At 42.6% G+C, this 20770-nt stretch overlaps 2 protein-coding genes across 2 annotated transcripts; one reads left to right on the top strand and one right to left on the bottom strand.

The window, feature by feature from the left end:
- Positions 1-1050: 1050 nt before the first annotated feature.
- Positions 1051-3449, top strand: dnajc15 (DnaJ (Hsp40) homolog, subfamily C, member 15). Its single transcript, XM_034575241.1, has 6 exons — positions 1051-1204; positions 1403-1454; positions 1642-1715; positions 2056-2132; positions 2214-2284; positions 3039-3449. Exons 1-6 carry the CDS (start codon positions 1097-1099, stop codon positions 3107-3109), a joined length of 453 nt encoding a protein of 150 aa, XP_034431132.1. The 5' UTR covers positions 1051-1096; the 3' UTR covers positions 3110-3449.
- A 180-nt stretch (positions 3450-3629) lies between these two features.
- Positions 3630-17476, bottom strand: sestd1 (SEC14 and spectrin domains 1). The gene is made up of 19 exons (XM_034575226.1): positions 17249-17476; positions 16340-16409; positions 16106-16214; positions 15757-15847; positions 15549-15662; positions 12605-12718; positions 12396-12490; positions 12251-12306; positions 11535-11606; positions 11158-11315; positions 9213-9335; positions 8738-8932; positions 7915-8029; positions 7654-7819; positions 7496-7577; positions 7246-7368; positions 6839-7030; positions 6529-6632; positions 3630-6448 (listed from the first exon to the last, which is right to left on the bottom strand). The coding sequence occupies exons 2-19, from the start codon at positions 16407-16409 to the stop codon at positions 6169-6171; spliced, it is 2259 nt and encodes a 752-aa protein (XP_034431117.1). The 5' UTR covers positions 17249-17476; the 3' UTR covers positions 3630-6168.
- Positions 17477-20770: the final 3294 nt, after the last annotated feature.

Genomic DNA, 20770 nt, shown 5'->3' with positions numbered 1-20770 from the left:
CTATGGGCACTCAACGTACAGGCCGGCCATCTAATAGCACGGGGTAGTCTAGAGTCGCCCCGAACGGACGGCGGGTGCAATATTTATAATAGTAGGTAGAACTTCATTGGTCAATAACGAGGGGGAGTCACCGTGGCTAGTGCACAGGCTGGTCCCAGCCTCTTGGCACTGGAATCCGCCAATGATGAGGAGCCGCTCCCAGTTTCGCCCCTCCTCTGACCGTTGCTGGGCAAATCTTGACATTTCTGACAGTTTGGTTTGGTGTTTTAAAACAAGCCTTGAATCGGCTGACGGCTTGTGAGTCTTCAGTATGGCATGCGCCTTTCCTATCTGTCCTTCAGACCCTAGTGGCAGCTGCTTGAATTCTTTCTAAGGGTATGCCACAGTTTTTTAAGAAAACAGTGCATTCATGTATGTGTGATGTTTGAATAAAGCTAATGGAGTTTAGGCTGTAATATAGTAAGTTAGGTATGAGAACAAGTTAAAGTACAGTGTATTGTATGCCACAGATGTACAGACTTCTCAAACAGGCATTATCAGACAGGTGCAAGACTGAACTGCGATGTGACGCACGCACACACCAACCAACTTCAAGATTAAAACCAGCCAGCAACGGCTACTATCAGTCACTATGTGAAGGCCACACATTCTCCCACATATTCAGCCCAAACTGCCCCTGCCCCCACCCCTGTCTAACCTACTGCATTTGTTTAGAGTTTAGTTTCATTGCCATCTTCACAGACACACACACAAAGAAAAACATAGATTTTAGTCTTAACACTACCTCTGTCTCAAAATCATATCTTACTAACTCAATATGATGACTTACTTACTCTATATATCTAAATAATATCTGACTAACTCAATATGATGACTTACTTACTCTGTGTCTCAAAATGGCGACTTGCTAACTCAAAATGAGTTAGGAACTCAATATCTTTTGGTGTTATCACAATTTGATGAAACTCCTTGTGCTCCCTGTGGAGCGTCTCCATGTGTTCAGTCCTTCCTAAAACACTGACTACGGTTCAGTCTGTATTTATTTTGAAAGGTTTAACCAAACCTCCGGTTCCGGTGTTGCAACAGAGGAAACAACATGGCGCACAGCGGCGGGATGAGCGTTGATGGAGGAGGCGCGATGCGTTACGCTGAACACGCACCGCAGACGAAGGACAGGGGCGACGCAGAGATAGACAGGCGACTGGTGAGTGTCTGTCTTTACTCTCAGGACCTTTGTGGAGTCGGTCCTGTTTCATACCGGCAGCTAGCCTCTGTGACCGCTGACGTACCGGCCCTTCACTGTCAGTGGTTCCGGTGGGAACCACTGTGCTGCACTGTCGGACAAACTAAAGCTTCTGCACAGTCCTTTAAGCAGCTGTGTTATTATGTGTTTCTGTGACAGGGAGGAACTCTGATAGCAGTTGGTCTTGGTGTGGCTGCTGCAGGATTTGCAGGTAAATATAATTATTATTATTTTATTATTTTGTTAGTTTGCAGTGTACTGCCTTCACTTGAGGAAAAAGTCCTGCTCCCAGCATTTTCTGCTTTCACGAGGAAAAATGTATCTTTTTTTAAGTGAATGCAATATGCTTCTGTAAGATTGGAATACGCTGTTTCATGTGCTTTGTGTTTGATCCACAGGGCGCTATGCATTCCAGCTGTGGAAGCCTCTGGGCCAAATCTTCTCTGACACTGTCAAGAAGATGCCCACCTCAGTGAGTGATTCATCAACCTCCTGTTAAACCTGTCTGGTAGAGCCCGACAGATGTGATTTAGTAAAATTCTATACTGTATCATCCTATATATATATATTTAAAGAACATTGGCAGTGATTCCTCGATGTCTAACCCTTTATTTCTAAATTTAAGTGAGGCTTGAAATTTTACAGTTTAACCATTAACCGTATGATAAGTTAGTATCAATAAAAAGAAAAAGATACAACCAAATATACAGAATTTTGGGGGATTTTCATATCGGCAAACATAAACGCAGATACTGATATGTCTGCGAAAGACTCATATAATCAATGTCCTCAATGCTGTTCTGTCACCTTAGGCTTTCTCATCGTATTACAAAGGAGGTTTCGAGCAGAAGATGTGCAAACGAGAGGCCAGCCTCATTCTCGGCATAAGGTAAAATAAACATTTATTTTCTTTACGTTTTATCTTAATAAGTGTAAGTCCTCTCACATGGATGTTTTATTTTGTGTCCAGCCCGATCAGCACCAAGGCCAAGGTACGTGAGGCCCATCGGAACATCATGGTCCTGAACCATCCTGATAAAGGTACAAAATGTATACACCTAATTGTTTTCATCACCTTTAACCAAGGCCAGGTGTTGTTTTCTGCCGCTGACTCTTAAAATGACAAAGCTCAAAATAGTCTGCAATACTCCAATCAGTACTGGTCGATAAATGAAATAGATATTTTATGTGTCAGACTGATTTATCGATCCTTTTACAGAAATGTAGTTTCTGTAAAAGTTTTATATATTTTTATATATTTAGTTTAGTAAATTATCAAATTATAGTTCTTTGTCTTAAGAAGACATTTTACAATTTCTTTACTTCCTAATATCGGTATCAGCCTCCAAAGATCCGTATAGGTTGGGCTCTAAAAATTTCTGAATCTAAACATCTAGTAGGTACAACACAATAAATGTCAGCTACAGGAGCAGTCTTGATTCACAATATTAAAATGTCATGTGCACATAGATGGTCACGATTTTCCCTATCTGTACTGAAACGGAAATATCTGGTTAATCTGATGACAATTTGTAACTTTACAGAATAGACCGTCAGAGCTTTATATCTTTATACACATTATAGTCATGTTGTTTCTTTAATAATTCACCCATGTTTGGCACATTTAGGCCTTAATCTAAAACATCTACCGTCCCAAATTCACTACAATTCATACATGATATAGATTTGGGACACATTTTTTAAAAAGAGATTGAATGCAGTAAGTAGCTTGGTCTCGATTTGCAGATCACACTAAAAGTTGTGTGTTTGTGTGTTTGTGTGTTTGTGCGTGAAGGCGGGTCACCGTATCTCGCCGCAAAGATCAATGAGGCCAAAGACCTTTTGGACAAGGAGATGCGGCGATGACCTGCGCTGCTTAAAGGCTTTCATCATTTAGTTCTGTTGTACTCCTCCATCAACACCAACACCTCACCTGGACCTCCACTCAGGCTCCGCAAGATGAAAACAAAAAACAACTATTATGACATTGTCCGTCTTCAGATGGTCATATAACTTATCTTCAACGACCTTGACAATTTGTAAATGTGGCTGTCAAATGTTGTATCGTTGCCCTCTAGTGGTAACTGATGTACATCTGATAGATAACTGCTCATGTAACAGAGTGCACTTACTAAATATGAGTATGTAATGTGTTATATAAAGATGATCTGTTTAATTAGAATAATAAATTTGAATGTTTGTTGCTGAAGACTTTGTGAAAATACTTTTTTTGGGGGGGGGTAAATTTCCTTTGAACTCATGTTGTGTTTTTATTAATATGTGACTGAGTTAGACTTTGTTGATGTCTCTCAATGTTAAATGTGAAAATATTTTGTGACCAAAAAAAAAGAAAAAAGCACATTAAAAAGAACATCTCAGACAGCACCTTCAAAAAGCATCTTTATTTTGAGGATGAGGTCATATGAAGTCACTGCATGTTACTGGACTGAGAGGACAGAAGCATTTAGCAGTTACACTTACAGCAGCAGTTACCGGTCAAAAAAAAGAGCAAATAATCACAACAAGGTTTTTAAGCTTAAAAAAAATCAATCAAATAAATAAAAAAGATGAATCTGTCTTTCTCTGATGTCACCGTGTCTGCAAAGCAGTCACAGTGAAACCTGTGTGTCTGTTGACTCGACTCCAGCGGAGTCAGGTCATCTCAGTCCCTATGGTGAGTTTGGAACAGTGAGCGGCGCAGGTTCGATCTCCATCATGAAGGCAGAGGGTTTTATGAAGAGCAGCGTGGTCGGAGCCTCTGGGTCCTTGAACGATTTGAGCATCATGGACACAACTATGTTGACAAGTCCCAGAGAACATTTCAACAAGAAACAGCATGAAGTCGAACAGAAAATAAAGGAGACAATGTATGCTCATGACTTCAAGCTGCTAGGTGTGAATTAAGCAAATGTTTGGAATCGATGCAAGGTATTGGCCGCACGACTGACAAGGTCTTAAAGGAGCTTCAGAGTTTTCTGTGGAGGAGAGGAAGTCCCTTTAGCACAGACTTTTTAACTTTGAAGACATTTTCAACACATTTAACACAAAGAATATATATATGTCTCCTTTAAAATTGATTTTTTGCTGAATCTCTCCTTGGTCCGTTTCCATTTGTATATTCGCTTGGTTGAATCGGGACATTCTACAATACAGAGCCCAGGAGGTATTTGTGCACACAATTTAGTAAACCATCCTCTTGACTTATATCATATGTTGCCTCCTCCCCTGCTGTAGTGCGGAGACTTCAGTCACCTGAACTTTAAAACAGACAATTTATCATCTAAGCTTTGACTTTAAAAACTTTTAACACACTTAAAGAATCTCAAAGAAAAAAATATCTTTAGTTCAGCAGCCTTGATGTGTATCCACATATCTTACAAATACAAGAAAACTAGCAAGAGTGTCTAGGCACACAATGCAGGACTTTTAGTGTATGTTATACTTCATTTATTAAATTGTGCACACAAATTAGTTTGCTTTTCTCAAGGCCGCCTGCTGGACTGAGTTCGTATAAAAAACTGATTCTAATTTTATTTTCCTGCTTTATCACTTCACCTGTTTTAAACAGTCTTTACTGTGAGCTTTGACAACAGTTTGTATATAAAGACGAACGACATGACAGCTCCTCAAAAGTGAAGCCAAATTACCTGGATCCCTCCCTGGTAGCTGGCTGCAGTAACATTTACAAACCATGCCTCCTCCATGTTAGCAGAAGGGACATGGACCAAACTACAGAAATTATATTTCACGTTAAAAAAAGGTTAATATATTAGGCACTTCTTGGAGTTCAAGAGTTAGGTTTCCTGGTAAGTTTGGCTTTAGTTAATTATTTAATGCTATAAAAACAGCGTGAAGCATCATGACTGACTCATACCACGGCTCCACGCCACAATCACTGGCTCAAAGTGAGGTCACCAGCGCAAGATGGCAGCTCCTGTATCCAAGGTATTTTGGCTTCATTTTTGTACAGTGGGGAGAAGGGGAGGTGCGTCGTCCATTTTTATTTACAGTCTATGGCTTTGACAGTCTATGGCAGTCATTTGTGAATAGGACTATTTTTTTCTCGAGGAAAATTTTCGACGACTTGCAAGAGGATTTTATAAATTATGTGAGTGTTATATTTTTATCTGATCTGGTTGTCGTATTGTTGTGTGAAGCTCTTTGGGCCTTGCAGTTGACTCCTCTCCTCAAGTCGCCATGGAAACAATCTTATAACTTTGAGTTTTTGTCAATAAAGCAGATTATTTTCTTCAGCTCGTCTGTACTGTGGATTCAGCCGGGAGAGTTTCATGTGGAACTGAGTGTTGAACAGCTCTAACAGGCCTGACACTGTCTGCAGGTGGGTGAAATGTTCGGGACTGTTGCTGCAGGAGCAGGATCCAGTCGCAGCACACCTGATAAACTGTAGCTCCGCCCTTTGAGTTCCTGCACCGGCCGCCAGCTTCGTCTTTTGTTTGAGGACGCAAATATAAAAGAGGCAAAGAGGCAAGAAATGAGAGAAAGTCGTAGGAGGCACAGACAGAAACCATGTTAGCACCATGGAAGCTCCACCCACATAGGTGAATGAGAGGCATGCTGGGAAGGAGAAGACTTCTTATCCAAAAAAGGTTATTTTACAGTCGTCAGAGAGCATCAGGGGACATGAGTATGAGTAACTATTCCAGTAAATATTTCCAGTATTTTACATTGGATCCAAAAGGTGCCGTTTAGAGGGTGCTGATCCTTCACTACAGCCAGGGGGAAAGCTTTCAGAGCGGAGAGGCTGATGGGTAATGTAGTCGGATGTAGATAAACAGCAGCAGTAAGAATGAGACTAGTAGCTGCAGTGATCCAGGGCTTTCTTGGCACGGGGACAGCAAATCGTAGGTCTCGCTGGAAATGAATGAGCAGCCCTTCATTGAGGCTGCTTGCTTTAACGTCATCCATTAGCAGTCCTGCGTGGCCCTGTCTAACTCTTCATCCTGCGGCCCAGCCTCCTCTTCCTCCACCTCCTCTTCCACTTCATCCTCCTCCTCTTGATCCTCTTTCTCACTCAGTTCCTCTCCGATAACATCGAGCCGTGCCTCCTGTCCGTTCAGCACCTCATCGTCATCATTATGGAGCCCCGCCTCCTGCAGCCGCTGCTCTTCCACCAGCAGGAGGCGCTCTCTGACGCCCTCCGCTGCCGTTGCCGTGTCGCTGGGGCTCCCGAAGTACTGCTCGCTCCTGAAACGATGATAACTTGAGTAAGGAGTGTGTATAATATATGAGCTCTGTGTGTGTGTGTGTGTTGTGTGTGTGTGTACCCATCAGGGAAGATAACGGGTGTGGTCAATCTGTCCAACAGAGTTTTCCCAGAGGAGTCGACCTCATCCAGCAACTCGGTCTCGACACATTCTTGCTGTAAAACCTGAAACAGTACAAACACACGTGCTGAAGGCAGATTTCGATTTTCACTATGACTGCAACATTGTGCAAGGGTGTCACAATTCCGTCAGCTGCTTCAAATAACTGGTCACATAGACTCGATGTCAACAGGTCGCCGTTTTTTTAAATTTCATCCCGACTCACAGGTCTGCTGCTGTTAACACCTGACACATAAAGTCTGTGTCTCACCTTCTCGGCGGCGGTGTGGAAGTTCAGAGCCAGCTCCAGTCTCTGTTGCCTCTCTTCACCGCTGACGCTGAACTGTTTCCACACTCGGTTGAGTCTGGGCAGAGTATCTCCGGACGAGCGCGTTGTACAGCGCAGCGATTGACAGAGGACGACGGTGGCCTGCAGCAGCTGGCGGCCATAATCATAAGTGCTCTGAAGACAAGCAGAGAAACAGAGTTATTGTCTGTGTCTTGTCTCTGTAGTCAGTAGAGCTCATACCTCTGCCAGCAGCCCAACAGTTGCACACACTCATAGTTATCAGTTCCTGGTGTTAATAGTGGGAGTGAACCATTAATCGAAGCTGCTCCGATCAGTAATTTACATTAACAGAGCATCGTTTGACAGAGTGTAGAGTGGAAGTGTCTCACCTGAGCGACGTCCACAAACTTCCTGTGTTTGTCCAACATGGTCCTCGTCTCTTGAGTGTCATCACCCAGTCGGACATGAGTCTTCAACAGAGCGTCCAAAAGCTCGCCAAGCCACTCTACTGACTGAGAACACACACACACACGTCCCATCAGTACAGAAGGTGCCTCTGTGTTTGTGTTTGTTTGTTTGTTTGTTTGTTTGTTTGTGTGTGTGTGTGTGTCTGCCTTTGTGTCTGTGTGTGTGTCTGACCTGTAGAGCGTCCTCTTCACATTTGAACAGTTGGACCATCTGTAGCATTTTCAGCCTCCTCACATCCACCATGTCCTCACACCTGCAAAACACACACACATTATATAAGTTTTTGGTTTTATTCTACAGCTGAGAAACAAAAAGAAGGAGGAGGGAACCTCTGTTTGCGGAGCTGCATCTCCTCCATCACAGCCTGGATGTGCTGGACGTTGTCTTGCTGTTCTCCTGCTGGACTCTCCGTTTCCTCCAGAGACCATGGTGGCTGGCTGCACATCTGCTCCATCAACAACGCCCCCTTCTGACGCAGAGAGGTGAGACCTGCCTCTGGAGGTAGAGAATTTGTAGATGTACTTAATAAATACGAAAGAAATTAGTAATTTAGAGGAAAATTCAAAGGAGCCTTCATTCAAAGCACGAACCGACAGTTTGCAGCTTCTCCTCCAGCAGTTTGAGGTTTTGTTGAATTGAAGCTCCGTCGGCCGGCGCCACGTCAGCACAGAGCATTCCCAGTAAACCGTCCAGCTGCTGAGACAACTGCAGAGTAGACGTAAAGCTGTAATTACTCGAAAAACATCAGTCACTTGTTTCTCTCTCTACTTTCACACATTCTGCCTCATCCTGACATTTTTGTTTTTAGTTCTGTTCACCTCCTGAAGAGCTGCTAATGTTTCAACTACTATTGTTGTATATTTATTATCATTTGATTGAGTTTGGCAAAGAGTTTCTGCCTAAAGTCTTGAGCTAAGATAGGCTTAAAGCAGCACTCTGTAACTTTTAACAACAGCGCCCTGAGGGATGCTGGGCTCCAAGTCTATCGATGTGTTGATTGGAGCTCTGACATCGTAGTCCCAATCACTGAACTGAAACACAACTGAACGGTGGATATTACCCATGATCCCCGGCTTCCTGAACCAGAAGAACTGCAGCTGTAACATATCCACCAAACTCTGTTTAGAATTCTACATGTTTCAAAAGTTTCCTGGCTGAATATTAGAGATAAACACTGGTTTTGAATGACTCTTAAGTTTTTTCAACTTATCTACAGTTCAGCATTACTCTTTAATTTTACACATTTAGCTCCACTCCACTGCAGTGGTAGTAGCATACAGCTCTTAACATATGTTTTACGTAGATTTTTTATAATCCCCTAGTAACGGATCGACACTCAGTATCAGCCAATACACAAAGTCCAGTTATGGGAATCAGTGTCGGGAAGGAAAAAATGGTAAAAGTGTGTGTTACCTCCTGTGTGGTGCTGTGGAAGCCCTGCGCCGCCTGCAGGACGTTCTGCCGATTCTCCAGCTGAGCCGCCTGTCGGTAGCAGACATCGCTGAGCTGCTGCTGCAGCGACTTTAGCTCCACCACTTCCTCCTCCTCTCCGGCATTGAGCAAGGCAGCGATCTGCTGGTTCAACTCCACGTACACCGCAAACCACTCCTGTACACACACACACACACACACACACACACACACACACACACACACACACACACACACACACACACACACACACACACACACACACACACACACACACACACACACACACACACACACACACACAGCGATAGAGAATCAGAGTCACATACACTGCATCAGGTTTCTTCAGTTAACTCCCCGCTAAAAGACAAACTCAGATCTGTATTCAACCACAAATCTCATTTATCAGTTTGCCCTCGTCACATGATGCGTGTGTGTGTTCAGTGTGTTGCATTACACTGTGCTGGCTCTCGATCTCCTCGTGTTTCTGCTGCAGGGCCTGAGCCGCTCGAATCGAGTCTCCGATCGCCTGATGAGTCTTTAACAGCTCTGAACCTGGACCCTGCAGCCAGGTCACCACCTGAGAGAGACACAAAAAGAAATCCATGTACACATTTAACTCGTTACCATCAGAGAAAAGGGAGGAAGTATTTCAGGTGCTCGTCCAAGAACCAAAAGTGCCATTCATTTCCTCCATAGACAACATCGTAAATATTTGTTTTTTGTCAAATAAAAAGTCGAGGATAAAGCCTGTTTGCACAAAAACGTAAGATGACAGGTTAAATTTGACTCCTCTGTGCATTTCGATTTGAAGCATAACTTCATAAAGCTTCAGATGATGTTTCATGCATCAGGAACATCGGCAAGCTATGACCGACAAGTAGTGACAGTGAGACAGCCTTCACAGCATCAGGACCCTGAAACTGAAGCAGCTAAATGGAATTCATGCCTCATGAAGATTAATTTTTGACAACTGTGTTACTCTTGTGCTTTCCTCTCTGTGGTATCTCACAATGTCTAATGTGCAGAGGTTCCTCAGAAAAACAAATTTCAGTCTCTGTGAAGATTTCCATCCACCCCAGACGTTTCTCTGAGTGTCTGAGCTGCAGTGCTGCAGAGCGACCAACAGGAGGCCCTTAGGCTCTACTTGTTTCCGTGATGGAGTTCACATGATACCACATCATTCATGTTCACTCTTCATAAACCTTATATTCTATAAAAAGTTCACATCATATTAAAATCACAGTTTCCCTAATCAAACCCATATATATATATATATGGGTTTGATTAGGGAAACTGTGATTTTTTTTTATATATATATATATATATATATATTTACAGCTGATTAGCTCAAAGATGAGGACTTAGATATTAAAGGGGCTTTAATCTGTATACACTTTATATTTTTTATTCAAATACACTATACTTAAATTTTCAACAATATTTTTCGACCTAATTTATTGTGTTTTACTCACTGTACTCTATTCTATTTTATATTGTTACTTTAATAGTGGAGCAAGCTGGCACAAGAATAAAGTCTTTTCTTATTCTATCTTATCGTAAAATGTACATAAAACCGTTTGCCTGTGTGTTTGTCTGATACAAACAAAAATCATCATGATTTAGATTTTATCATGAGTTGAACTTAAAATGTTCACCAAACAGTATAATACAGAGCAACATCTGGAACTGTCTATCCAGATGTATCAGTATCGGGATTTTAATTGTATTTATCAGGTCAGTGATGCCTTGAAGAGCTAACACACACACACACACACACACACACACACACACACACACACACACACACACACACACACACACACACACACACACACACACACACACACACACACACACACACACACACACACACACACACACACACACACACAATTTGATCCAGAACTAGGCCACCACCCCCACCTCAAATCCTCCAGGCTAGCGACCGATATGTTGAGGTTACCATGACAACCCCCGGCTCATCTCATCTCCAAGACAGTCGTCCTACCCATCAGCCCCTGCGGCTGCACATGAACCCCAGTAACCACAGTAGAGTCTATGTCGGCTGAGGAGCCCGGACAGTGAAGCTGCTCACTGACACCGTTTCAGAAGGTCAAAGGTTGGATGATGAAACATTGAAGACACTGAAAGACGGAGGATTAAGTAGCAGGACAATGTTTTACATGTGGAGGACGTGTTTACAGATTTGTTCTCATGAACTGCACCTTGACCTTTTAAGACTTAAGGATTTATACAGATAGTTGAAAAAAAACTGTGTGTTTGAAAAGGGTGAAAAGGTTTGATGTTTGAAAAATAAGCTTATCTTTTATGTCCAGTAAATATGAAGCACCAGTCAGTGGCCAGGTGTGTGTGTGTGTGTGTGTGTGTGTTTGTATTACCTGCATGACCTTGGTGTGAATCTCATCCAGCTGGGTGCGTTTGTTTCGCTGCCTGCAGAGCTCCTGGTATCGGGTATACTGCTCCCTGAGTGAGTCCAGCAGCTTCATCACCTGAGGCTGAGCCAGCAGCTCCTCCTCCATGGGACGCCAGGCCGGACCTGCAGGTCAGAGGTCAGAGGTCAGAGGTCAGAGAGAGGTCAGAAAGAAGTGAGGTTGCAGTCTGGTAGTGTGTGATGGTCCTGCTGCCTCTGAAGACAGAGATGCTACAACAGGTCACTGTGACCTTGCCCTGGAACAGCTGAATGACTGCATTCAACAAGACAACTATAAAGAAAACACTTCAGACGACACCCCTCGACCCACAGCTGCTTCCTCACCTCCCTGTCCTCCTCCTCCTCCCTCGGAGCCGTTAAACCGACGCTGCTGCAGCTCCGACAGCAGCTCATGACCTGCACACAGACACAAACAAAAAGGGGAGAGAGGGCTGGTTTGAGATTTAAGAGCCTGTTATAAAAGCATCTGAAACAATAACACATCAGTGTTTGTGTACATGCTGTTAGATAATGAAAGGAGCTGGTAGAGGGAGGAGGGTGGCACCACAAACAAAGACTCCTTTCACCTCTGCCCAGCAAACACACAGACACAGGCCGCTCAGTACAGTGAACACAGCCATCCACCCAACCATCCATCATCCATCATCCACCCAACCACCCAACCATCCATCATCCATCATCCATCATCCATCATCTATCATCCATCCATCCACCCATCCATCATCCAAGGAACCATCCATCATTCATCCACCGTTAGTGTCTATCTAGCTCCAGTTCTTGGTGGCAGCAAACTAAAGCTGCTTTCAGACGTGCACTGAACTCTGGATAATCTCCTGAAATCATCTGAAGGGGCTGTGTGCGAGTTGCTGTGGACATTCTCTGGGGTTTCTACTGCCAGCCCACGAGTGAAATGTCCAGATAATGTCTGAGTGAGCTCACGTGAGAACACAGCAGGAGATAATCCAGAGGATTCAACGCAAGTGAGTGCGCGGGTTGATGTCGTATATAACAAGCGACAGACTAGAGAAGATGATAGTTACCAGTCTGAAGAACAGTCTCAGGGTCAAAGGACGGTAAGAGGGCAGAGTCAGCTGATCTGCAGAGAGCGGACAAGACAAACAACTTTAAACTGTAACTTTGTGTGTTTGTGTACGTTTGCGTGTACGTTTGTGTACGTGTGCGTACTTTTCCTTGTCCACCGAACTGCTCTTGTCACTGTCATTGATGAACGACAGCTCGTCCAGCAGCGACGTCGACTCTTTGGTGAATTTCTCAAAAACCTGAAAACAAGATGAAACCAAACTTGCTCGGACTTGGTGGCAGGTTACCATGACAACAAGCATTTTTAGTCACGCATCAAATACATGGATTTATTTAAATAAAATGAGAATCACCAGTCTCTTGTTGAGCCAGTCGTTGTGGTCGTAGTCCAGACTTCCTCCAAAGTCGTCCGTCAGCTGACAGGGTTCGATGTAACGAGTCAGCTTATTGGCCGAAACCAGGATCACCTGACACACAAAACAAAAACACAGGAAGCACATATAAATCACACATTAATGATGAAGTGCAAGAACATTTTCATACTCTGATCCTTAACATGAACTGTGTCCCACAGTGGATTCACTCTTATGTCTCTTCACTGCACAAACTTTTTGTTGCTGGCTGGTTCCAGCCTGATGAATATCACATGTTCATGAGGACGTTCAGATTAGATTTATTGTTAGATTATCAACGGACCCTTTCTCTGTTGCCTGTTTTGATTGTTGATTAGTATATTTAAACTCAAATGAATTCAGATATGATGATACACCATTGTACAGTATTGAAGAAACAACAAACGTCCAAACGTTTCCCTCTTTCAGAAGTGATGTCGCTCATGTTTGCTCGATCAGGACGCCTGGAAGCCACAGTTGTCTAAAGGCAGCTTTGGGTGTGGCAAGTGTCTCCAGTGCTGTGACACACCAGATCGTAAATACATCAAACATCGGCGTTCTGGAGAGAAATGTTATCCTAACCACTGGCTCCTGACTATGAGGAGCCATGTTAACCACATGGAGAGCAACACGTGTGTGTGACTGAGGCAGGTCAGACACTGGAGCTGTTGGTTGTTTCTGTATTTTACAGAGATTTGGGGGGATTGACTCATTTTAGCTTCTTTATATACATTGTCAACCTTTTATTCAACTTTTTAACAAACTCACGGCCATTTTTAAAACCATCTCTTTGCGGTTTCAAACATCAGCACTGATAACAGATATTATTTTAAGTGTTGCCTCAGTCCATGATCCAAACAGTTCTTAGATCACAAGACAAACTTGTGTTCGTGAAAAGCCTCTGAGCTCATCTTTTTCTTCTGTAGAGAAAAATAAAACCAAGTTTAACCTTTACTTTACTTTAGCCTTGACAGATCTCTTTAAACGAAATTGTACAGAACTCTGAACAACATTTCTATGAGATTGTTTTACAAATACCTGGACAGTCAGACAGCTGGTGGTAAGTCTGTGTCCCAGTTGTCACGGGAGCAGATTCTCAGTGTGCGCCGGTGTGTGTGTGTGTGTGTGTGTGTGTGTGTGTGTGTGTGTGTGTGTGTGTGTGTGTGTGTGTGTGTGTGTGTGTGTGTGTTTGAATGTTAGGTCAGACGTTAGAGCAGCTGTACAACACACACCCCACACACACAATCCATAGTTAAGATGAGTCACATTTCAACACCGTCGCTGGAATCTCCCTCCAGCAGCTGTGTGTGTGTGTGTCTATAGTAAGTGAAGACACGGTGAACTATAACAGAATTAAACTAGAAGGGCACTCAGAGAGTGGATACCTCTGACGCCCAATCACGCCATGTTAAAGAGAGTGGAAAAATAATCCTGGATCCGCCCTTTCATCCAGATCCGCTCTAAAATGGAAAGGACTCTTCCATGGGTCCTGCCGCACCCCTCCACAAAATCTCATTGAAATCAGTTCACTAGTTTCTGAGTTATCCTGCTGACAAACAGCCAGACAGATTGAAAACATGATCTCCTTGGCAGAGGTGCAAATAAACTCAACTGCAGCATATTTTTTGAATCAAAGCACCAAATATTTCTTCTCACAAAACATATTCAGCCTCCAAACAATCCAACAAACTACATGTTTATGAACTCACAGCTTAAACAAGAGCAAACTCGGATGTTGATAATGAGACATTTACTCATTTCATGCAGTCAAACTGTCAACTGTTCTTTAGGCGAATCTTCAAAGTCGCAGTGTCACAAAGAACACAAGGAAAAACCCCAGTGTGATTTAAAAAGGTAAATTAATCTCAACACTCACTGTAAGGATCCATATGCAGCAACAATCAAGTTACCTACACACCCAGCCACTTGCTCGGGTTACCACGGCAACGGTCGTAGCCGTTCAGCCAACATGGGCGTAACAATCTGGGTCACAGTGCAGACTGATCTCTGTCAGTAAAACCATCTGTTATAATAGAAGAGGAGGAGGCTAGCTAAAAATGTCACACACACACACACACACACACACACACACACACACACACACACACACACACACACACACACACACACACACACACACACACACACACACACACACACACACACACACACACACACACACACACACACACACCATCGATCCTGGCTCAGGTTTCCAGCAGCACTCAGGACGGGTAATGATGCTCAGGGCTATTATATTAGTTTCTGTTTGATATCAAGTAACAACACAATCAGTGTGTGTGTGTGTGTGTGTGTGTGAGACTGTGTTTGTGAGACTGTGTGTGTTTGCTCTTATTAGAAATACAAACACTATTTCTGTGATGGGAGACTTTTCGAGCTGCCTTCCTGAGCAGCCAATCCAAACGGGCATGTAAGCTGTATGTAAGCATTGGAACAACGAACAACTGACACTCAAACTCTACAGCCAGGCTGCAGGCAGTAGATGAACACACATCTTCAGAGTCAACATGGCAACAAAGTTTGCTCCTTGTTGTTCTTAAAACTTCACCTTATGCTGAACACTCAAATCTCCGGTCAGGTTCCTGCAGCAGAAACGGGAACCAAACATCACACCAATGTCCAGCGATGCTCTTCTGGACTGTGCTTGAGCTCGTATTTTGTGAGGCCACCGTGACCTTTGACCTCCAAACTCTTTCCACCTCACCTGTGAGTCAAGTGAACGTTTGTACCAAATTTGAAAAAATGCCCTCAAGGCATTCTTGAGGTATCGAGGACGGACAACTCCGAAAACATAATTCCAGTCACCTGTCAGAGCCCCAGAGACCAGTGAGCGTGAGGGAAACTTGAAGCCGGTTTGTCCTGTAGAAGAGTTGAGGAGACTCACCTCGAAGCCCAGACGATCTTTTTCCTTCCAGAAGCAGAAGTGTGTGACCTTCTTGTCCCAGAATTCATCTGGCTTCACCACGCAGACCAGCGAAACCTCGGCCGGGATCACATTCTGAAACAGCAACGACAGCGTCATCAGCTGCTGATTGTGCCGAAAGAATAAGGAAGGTTGTCATGTATGGAGGGGCGTTAAAACATGTCTGTACCTGCAGCATGAGCACCACAGTCTTAACAATGTTCCACTGAGACTTGCGTCCGTCCACGATGACGGTGAAACCTCGGGCCTTACACTTCTTACTAAGAGAGAGAGAGAGAGAGAGAGAGGAAGCTTTTTACAGAACAGGGTCATGATGCGATAAGACCCAAGTTGTAATAAAGTGGAATCATCCTTTAAGCCTTTTCTAGAACATCTGAACATGGATTCTGATGATGGAGTAAAGAGCCGAGTACAAATCAGCCAATATGTCCAGAGGCTTTAAAACACAGACACACACCAGACGGTCACGACTGCTACAGCATCTGTGTGTGTGTGTGTGTGTGTGTGTGTGTGTGTACCTGGGGATGCTGAGAAGGTAGTCCAGTGTGGTGCTGAGCTCCTCCATGCTGGTCTGATCTGAACTGAGAGGTATGGTCAGGATCAGACCACTACGCCGGTCTTTGCCCCCTGAATGAAAACAGACAATTAGAGGAGGAAGAAATGTCATCTATGGAAAGTTTGGTTTTACACGTGTAGGCATGTTATCTCATATTTTGCTACTTATTGTGTTTGTGAGTGTGTGTGTTTTGTACCTGACAAAAAGGCCAGTTTCTTCTTGAGGATGGGGAGCATGGTGGTCGCTTCCATGGTAACGTCAGACATCTGTAAGCACACATCCAAACAATACTTAAATGGACCATTCTCACAGCTGAGAATGGTCCATTCAGACACAAGTTTACAGGCCCAGACACTAGTCCACAATGTCAAACACCTGTCCGCATAGTGAGACACTAGTCCAACAGGGTCTGACACTATAGTCCATCGTTTCAGCCACTAGTTTAAAGGCCCAGATACTAGTCAACATAGTCAGTCAGACACTACTCCACATAGTCAGACACGAGCCCAATGGTTCTCACACTAGTCCACAATTTTAGACACTAGTCCACAGGCCCAGACACTAGTCCACATAGTCCAACAGGCTTGGACATTAGCCAACATGCGCAGACACTATAATAATTTCAGACTTTACGCACGTTCCACAAAGAATTATATAATTAATGTCCAACTCTACTATTGGACTTGGTTTCAGAATAAAAGCTGATATTTTATCACAAATGTGATTATTATCATTATTATCATTATTTTTTTTTATTATCTATTATTATCATCTTTATCAGCAGAGGTGAAGGACGGAGTATTTGTGCTTGGTCTAGTAACTGCAGCAGCAGCAGTCAGTCCTGCAGCATGGCTTCATGTTCCTCCTCCTCCTCTTCCCCAGCCTGTCTGAGGCCTGGCCGCAGACGCAGGACGGCCCGGCCTGGCTCGGATCGGTTAGTCTCGGCTTGGTTCGGCTCGGCCCACCGACACAATGACCTACATTCAGTAGCGCCCCCAGGCTGCGGCTTTCGTGGCTTAAACCCCCCTAACCCCAGACTCCATCCACTCAGCATCGACAACTTCAGGGATCGATCAGTATCGAGTATTGATCAGGCTTTTCTTACCTTCCACTCAAATCAGCTGCATTTTATATTGTCTCGGTTTTTGTAACCCACTCTTCCGCTTCTCCTGTTCTCCTGCAGCTCCTCGTCCTCCTCCTCTTCCTCCTCAGGCTGATGGATCAGCAGATACTAAAAATATTCTCCATTATGAATAAACACTGGAGATTCTGTTTCCTCTTCGCTCTTAACAACAGTAGACACACACAGAGAACAGGCGTTGGAGCTGCGCAGCCTCAGTGAAGCGCAACAAAATAAAATCACATCCGGTAAAGCAACATTCAAAGTAAAAGCCCTGGGGTGTCAGGGTAAAAACTCTCTTTTGGACCACACTGTTCATTTCTAGAGATACCCAGAACCAACCAGTTTTTTATTAGAATTAAATTCTTAGAGTATTATTCAATTATTCAACTGATCTAAAATATATTATCTACTGTGATTTTGTCTTCTTTAAGATAAAAATATCAAATATTTCCTGGTACTATTTGTTTTAATGCAAATACAATAAAACAAAAAGAGAGCTATGGATATATGTACTACTGAACAATCAATCTAAAATAAGTAGAAATAACTTACTGACATATTCATAATGAAAGTAACGTATACATGTGTTAATTACTTTACACACATTCTGATAAAATGCAATTTTACAACAAATGTGATCAAAATAAAGTACAAATATCAGGGCCACAAGATGGAGGTCGGTTAAATTAGTTTGAGTTTATGTTTGATGCAGCAAAATGGCAATTGTGAGATTAGTCAGATTTTTGTAGAAAGTAATATTTTAAGGTCAATTTAAAGGCTGTAATGGTGATTGTAACGGAAGACAAATTGTCCATATCTTCTCCAATGAAATAAGTATTGGACAAATGAAGATACTGAAGGGATAATGGCCCTTTAGAGGAAAAGTTTACAAAAGGCAAACTCTCACATGATAAGATTAAAAAAGGTGTAAAATAATTACTTTTTCCTAAAAATACTCTGTAATTGTTATTTCCCCAAACATATTGACAAACATGTTATTGTATCTGTTTTTTTGTCTATAAAAACACTGCTACATATTCTTATTTCTTTAAAAATGTATATCTATGTATACCATGCTTTTGTTCTGAAGGCCTGTTTGCTTCTTTCCCGGTAAAATCCCGATCAGCTTCATAAAACTTGGACCGTGCTTCCGGGGCAGGGCCACAGTTAAACAAGCCACGCCCACGCAATTCAGACCGGCGAGGCGTTCATGAGACCCCAGGAACTGGAAAACCTGCTTTTACGACTGAAATTATTTGCAGAAAGTATGATTAACAAAGATGATTAAAATATTATATAATCATCATCATTATAAATTTATATTGTGTATTTGAGTGCACATTTCTCACCAAAAAAAAGACAGATTACTTATATCTGATTTATTCATTTATACGTCACATAAAATAAATACACAACTTTCTATTTGTCTTAATCATACAACAAGGAACTGTTCAAGTTTATAACAACAAACAGCATTACTGCTGCTAATATAAGAGACCAAAACTAATTTTACCTGGAGTTTTTAACAGGATTGACACTTATGTTTCATTCATATTCATGTCAAATCCATGTTCACAATTCACGTTTCTTTCCTCTTTCATACTGACACTGTCATATTTACTATTCCTTTCCAACCAGGCGAGGCAGGCGGTCGTCCACCCTGAGTCCAACTATCTGAGGTTTCCTCCCGTCAAGAGGGAGTTTTTTTCCACAGTGCTCACTCGGGGTCAGATCTGTTGAGTTTCTCTCTATAATATAATACTTAAAGGTCTCGAACTTACTAAAGTGCCTGTGTTAGTTCCGATTTGGCCCTGTATATAAAACTGAATTGAATTAATGCATCAGTGTTTCAATCCATGAGCAACAACACACTAAACTGGATATACGGAGAGTAAAGTCATTTGCTGTATGGTTTTAAATAATCAATTGATTGGAAAATAATACATTCACTCGTTCGGTTCACCTTCATTTTAGTGACGTTTTGCATGACCTTCCCTTTCGAAGTACAATAAACTAATTCATAAAGTGTCAGTGAATGCATCACAACAGTCTCTGCAGAACCCTCTCCCAGTGTTCACACCTCACCACGCAGAGGACGCAGAAAACTACAACACTGACCAAACCGGATTTCTAAAAATGAAATGCTGGATTTTTGGACGGTTTCTGTGTAGTCTGTAGTTTTCTGTGTGTGTTTGTGTGTCAGGAGTCTTAAAGTCGAGTCGTGCAGATGATCTCAGGTGCAGTGAGCTGATCTTTAGCAGATTTCCCATCATCCTCTGACGGAGGGGTAGAAGTCCATGGCCACCTGAACCTGGAAGACAGATTAAGAGACGTGCATTCAGACCCCACTACACAGTTGGTTTTCATCCTATTGTCAAGTGTTTTTTTGTTTGTTAGTTTTTAGTCACATGATTCTTATTGTAAGTTTGTAGTTTTTTTCCCTTCTGTACATATTTTAAACATATATTTGATACATTTGTTTTTGTCTAAAATTGTTAATTTTGTCATTGTCGACAACTGTTTCTGTTCTTGTGTCTGCTGTTAGTTTTCATGTATCCATTCACTTTTCAATAGTGGATTCCTGCTGACTGTAGTTTTCTTTTAGAAACTTTGAAATTATATTAAGTGCCAACCAATAATTGTTTTGAAATTTGGTTCAAATTAACTGCCCCCAGGTCATTGCTTCAAAATACAAAAAAATACATGATACATATCGAGGCCTTGGTATTGGCCGAAATAAAACAACCCGTTGAGCCTTGCAAGATCTCAGATTTGTATACAGATAGACACATTTGTAATGAGAAAGTGCAGACTTACCTCTGTTTGACCGCCATCTGCTGGATGGTGTCAGGCAGAGGCTGCCGAAAGGTCTCGGGCAGGAAGACACAGAGAAGAACACTGAGCAGTGACAGACCGCCCACAACAATCCACGGCAGGAACTCATAGAAGACAGCTGGAGAAAAAAACAGATCGAATTAGATCAGATCAGAGTGACTTCATACAAAATTTGTCTGATACAGAATTCAACCAAATTACAAAGTCAATTCTCACTTACATCTATAGTGGTATTGATCAGTGCAAGAACTTTTGGTTTCATTTGTCTTGATTTGAGATATCTCTCTGACCCCCCCCCCCCCCCCCCCTTTATGTCTTCAGAGGGTCAGAGACAAATATCTCAGCACGTAAAACTGAAACGATTTAGATAAAGCTGAGGGCAACTGAGAAAACATGTTCAGTAATTTGGGTGAACGGACACTTTAAAAACCTCACCTTGAAAAAAATCTGATACAAAATCTGATATTTGTGATGCCACTTGTCATGCTGCTACTACAAGATGTGCAGACAGAATAAGTGAACAAAATGTATAAACTTCACACGTGAGAAAATTTGTTTTAAAAAATGGTAAACCTTTGACAAACTCTTCTTATTCTTACACTATCTACAGAATGATGAATGAAGTGAAAGGTCTCACCCAGCTGCAGCAGGTACGGAGATACAGCGGAT

This window comes from Hippoglossus hippoglossus, chromosome 21, assembly GCF_009819705.1.
Source record: "Hippoglossus hippoglossus isolate fHipHip1 chromosome 21, fHipHip1.pri, whole genome shotgun sequence".
In the NCBI taxonomy this organism is placed as follows: domain Eukaryota; kingdom Metazoa; phylum Chordata; class Actinopteri; order Pleuronectiformes; family Pleuronectidae; genus Hippoglossus; species Hippoglossus hippoglossus.
This window is presented reverse-complemented; position numbering and strand designations above follow the sequence as displayed.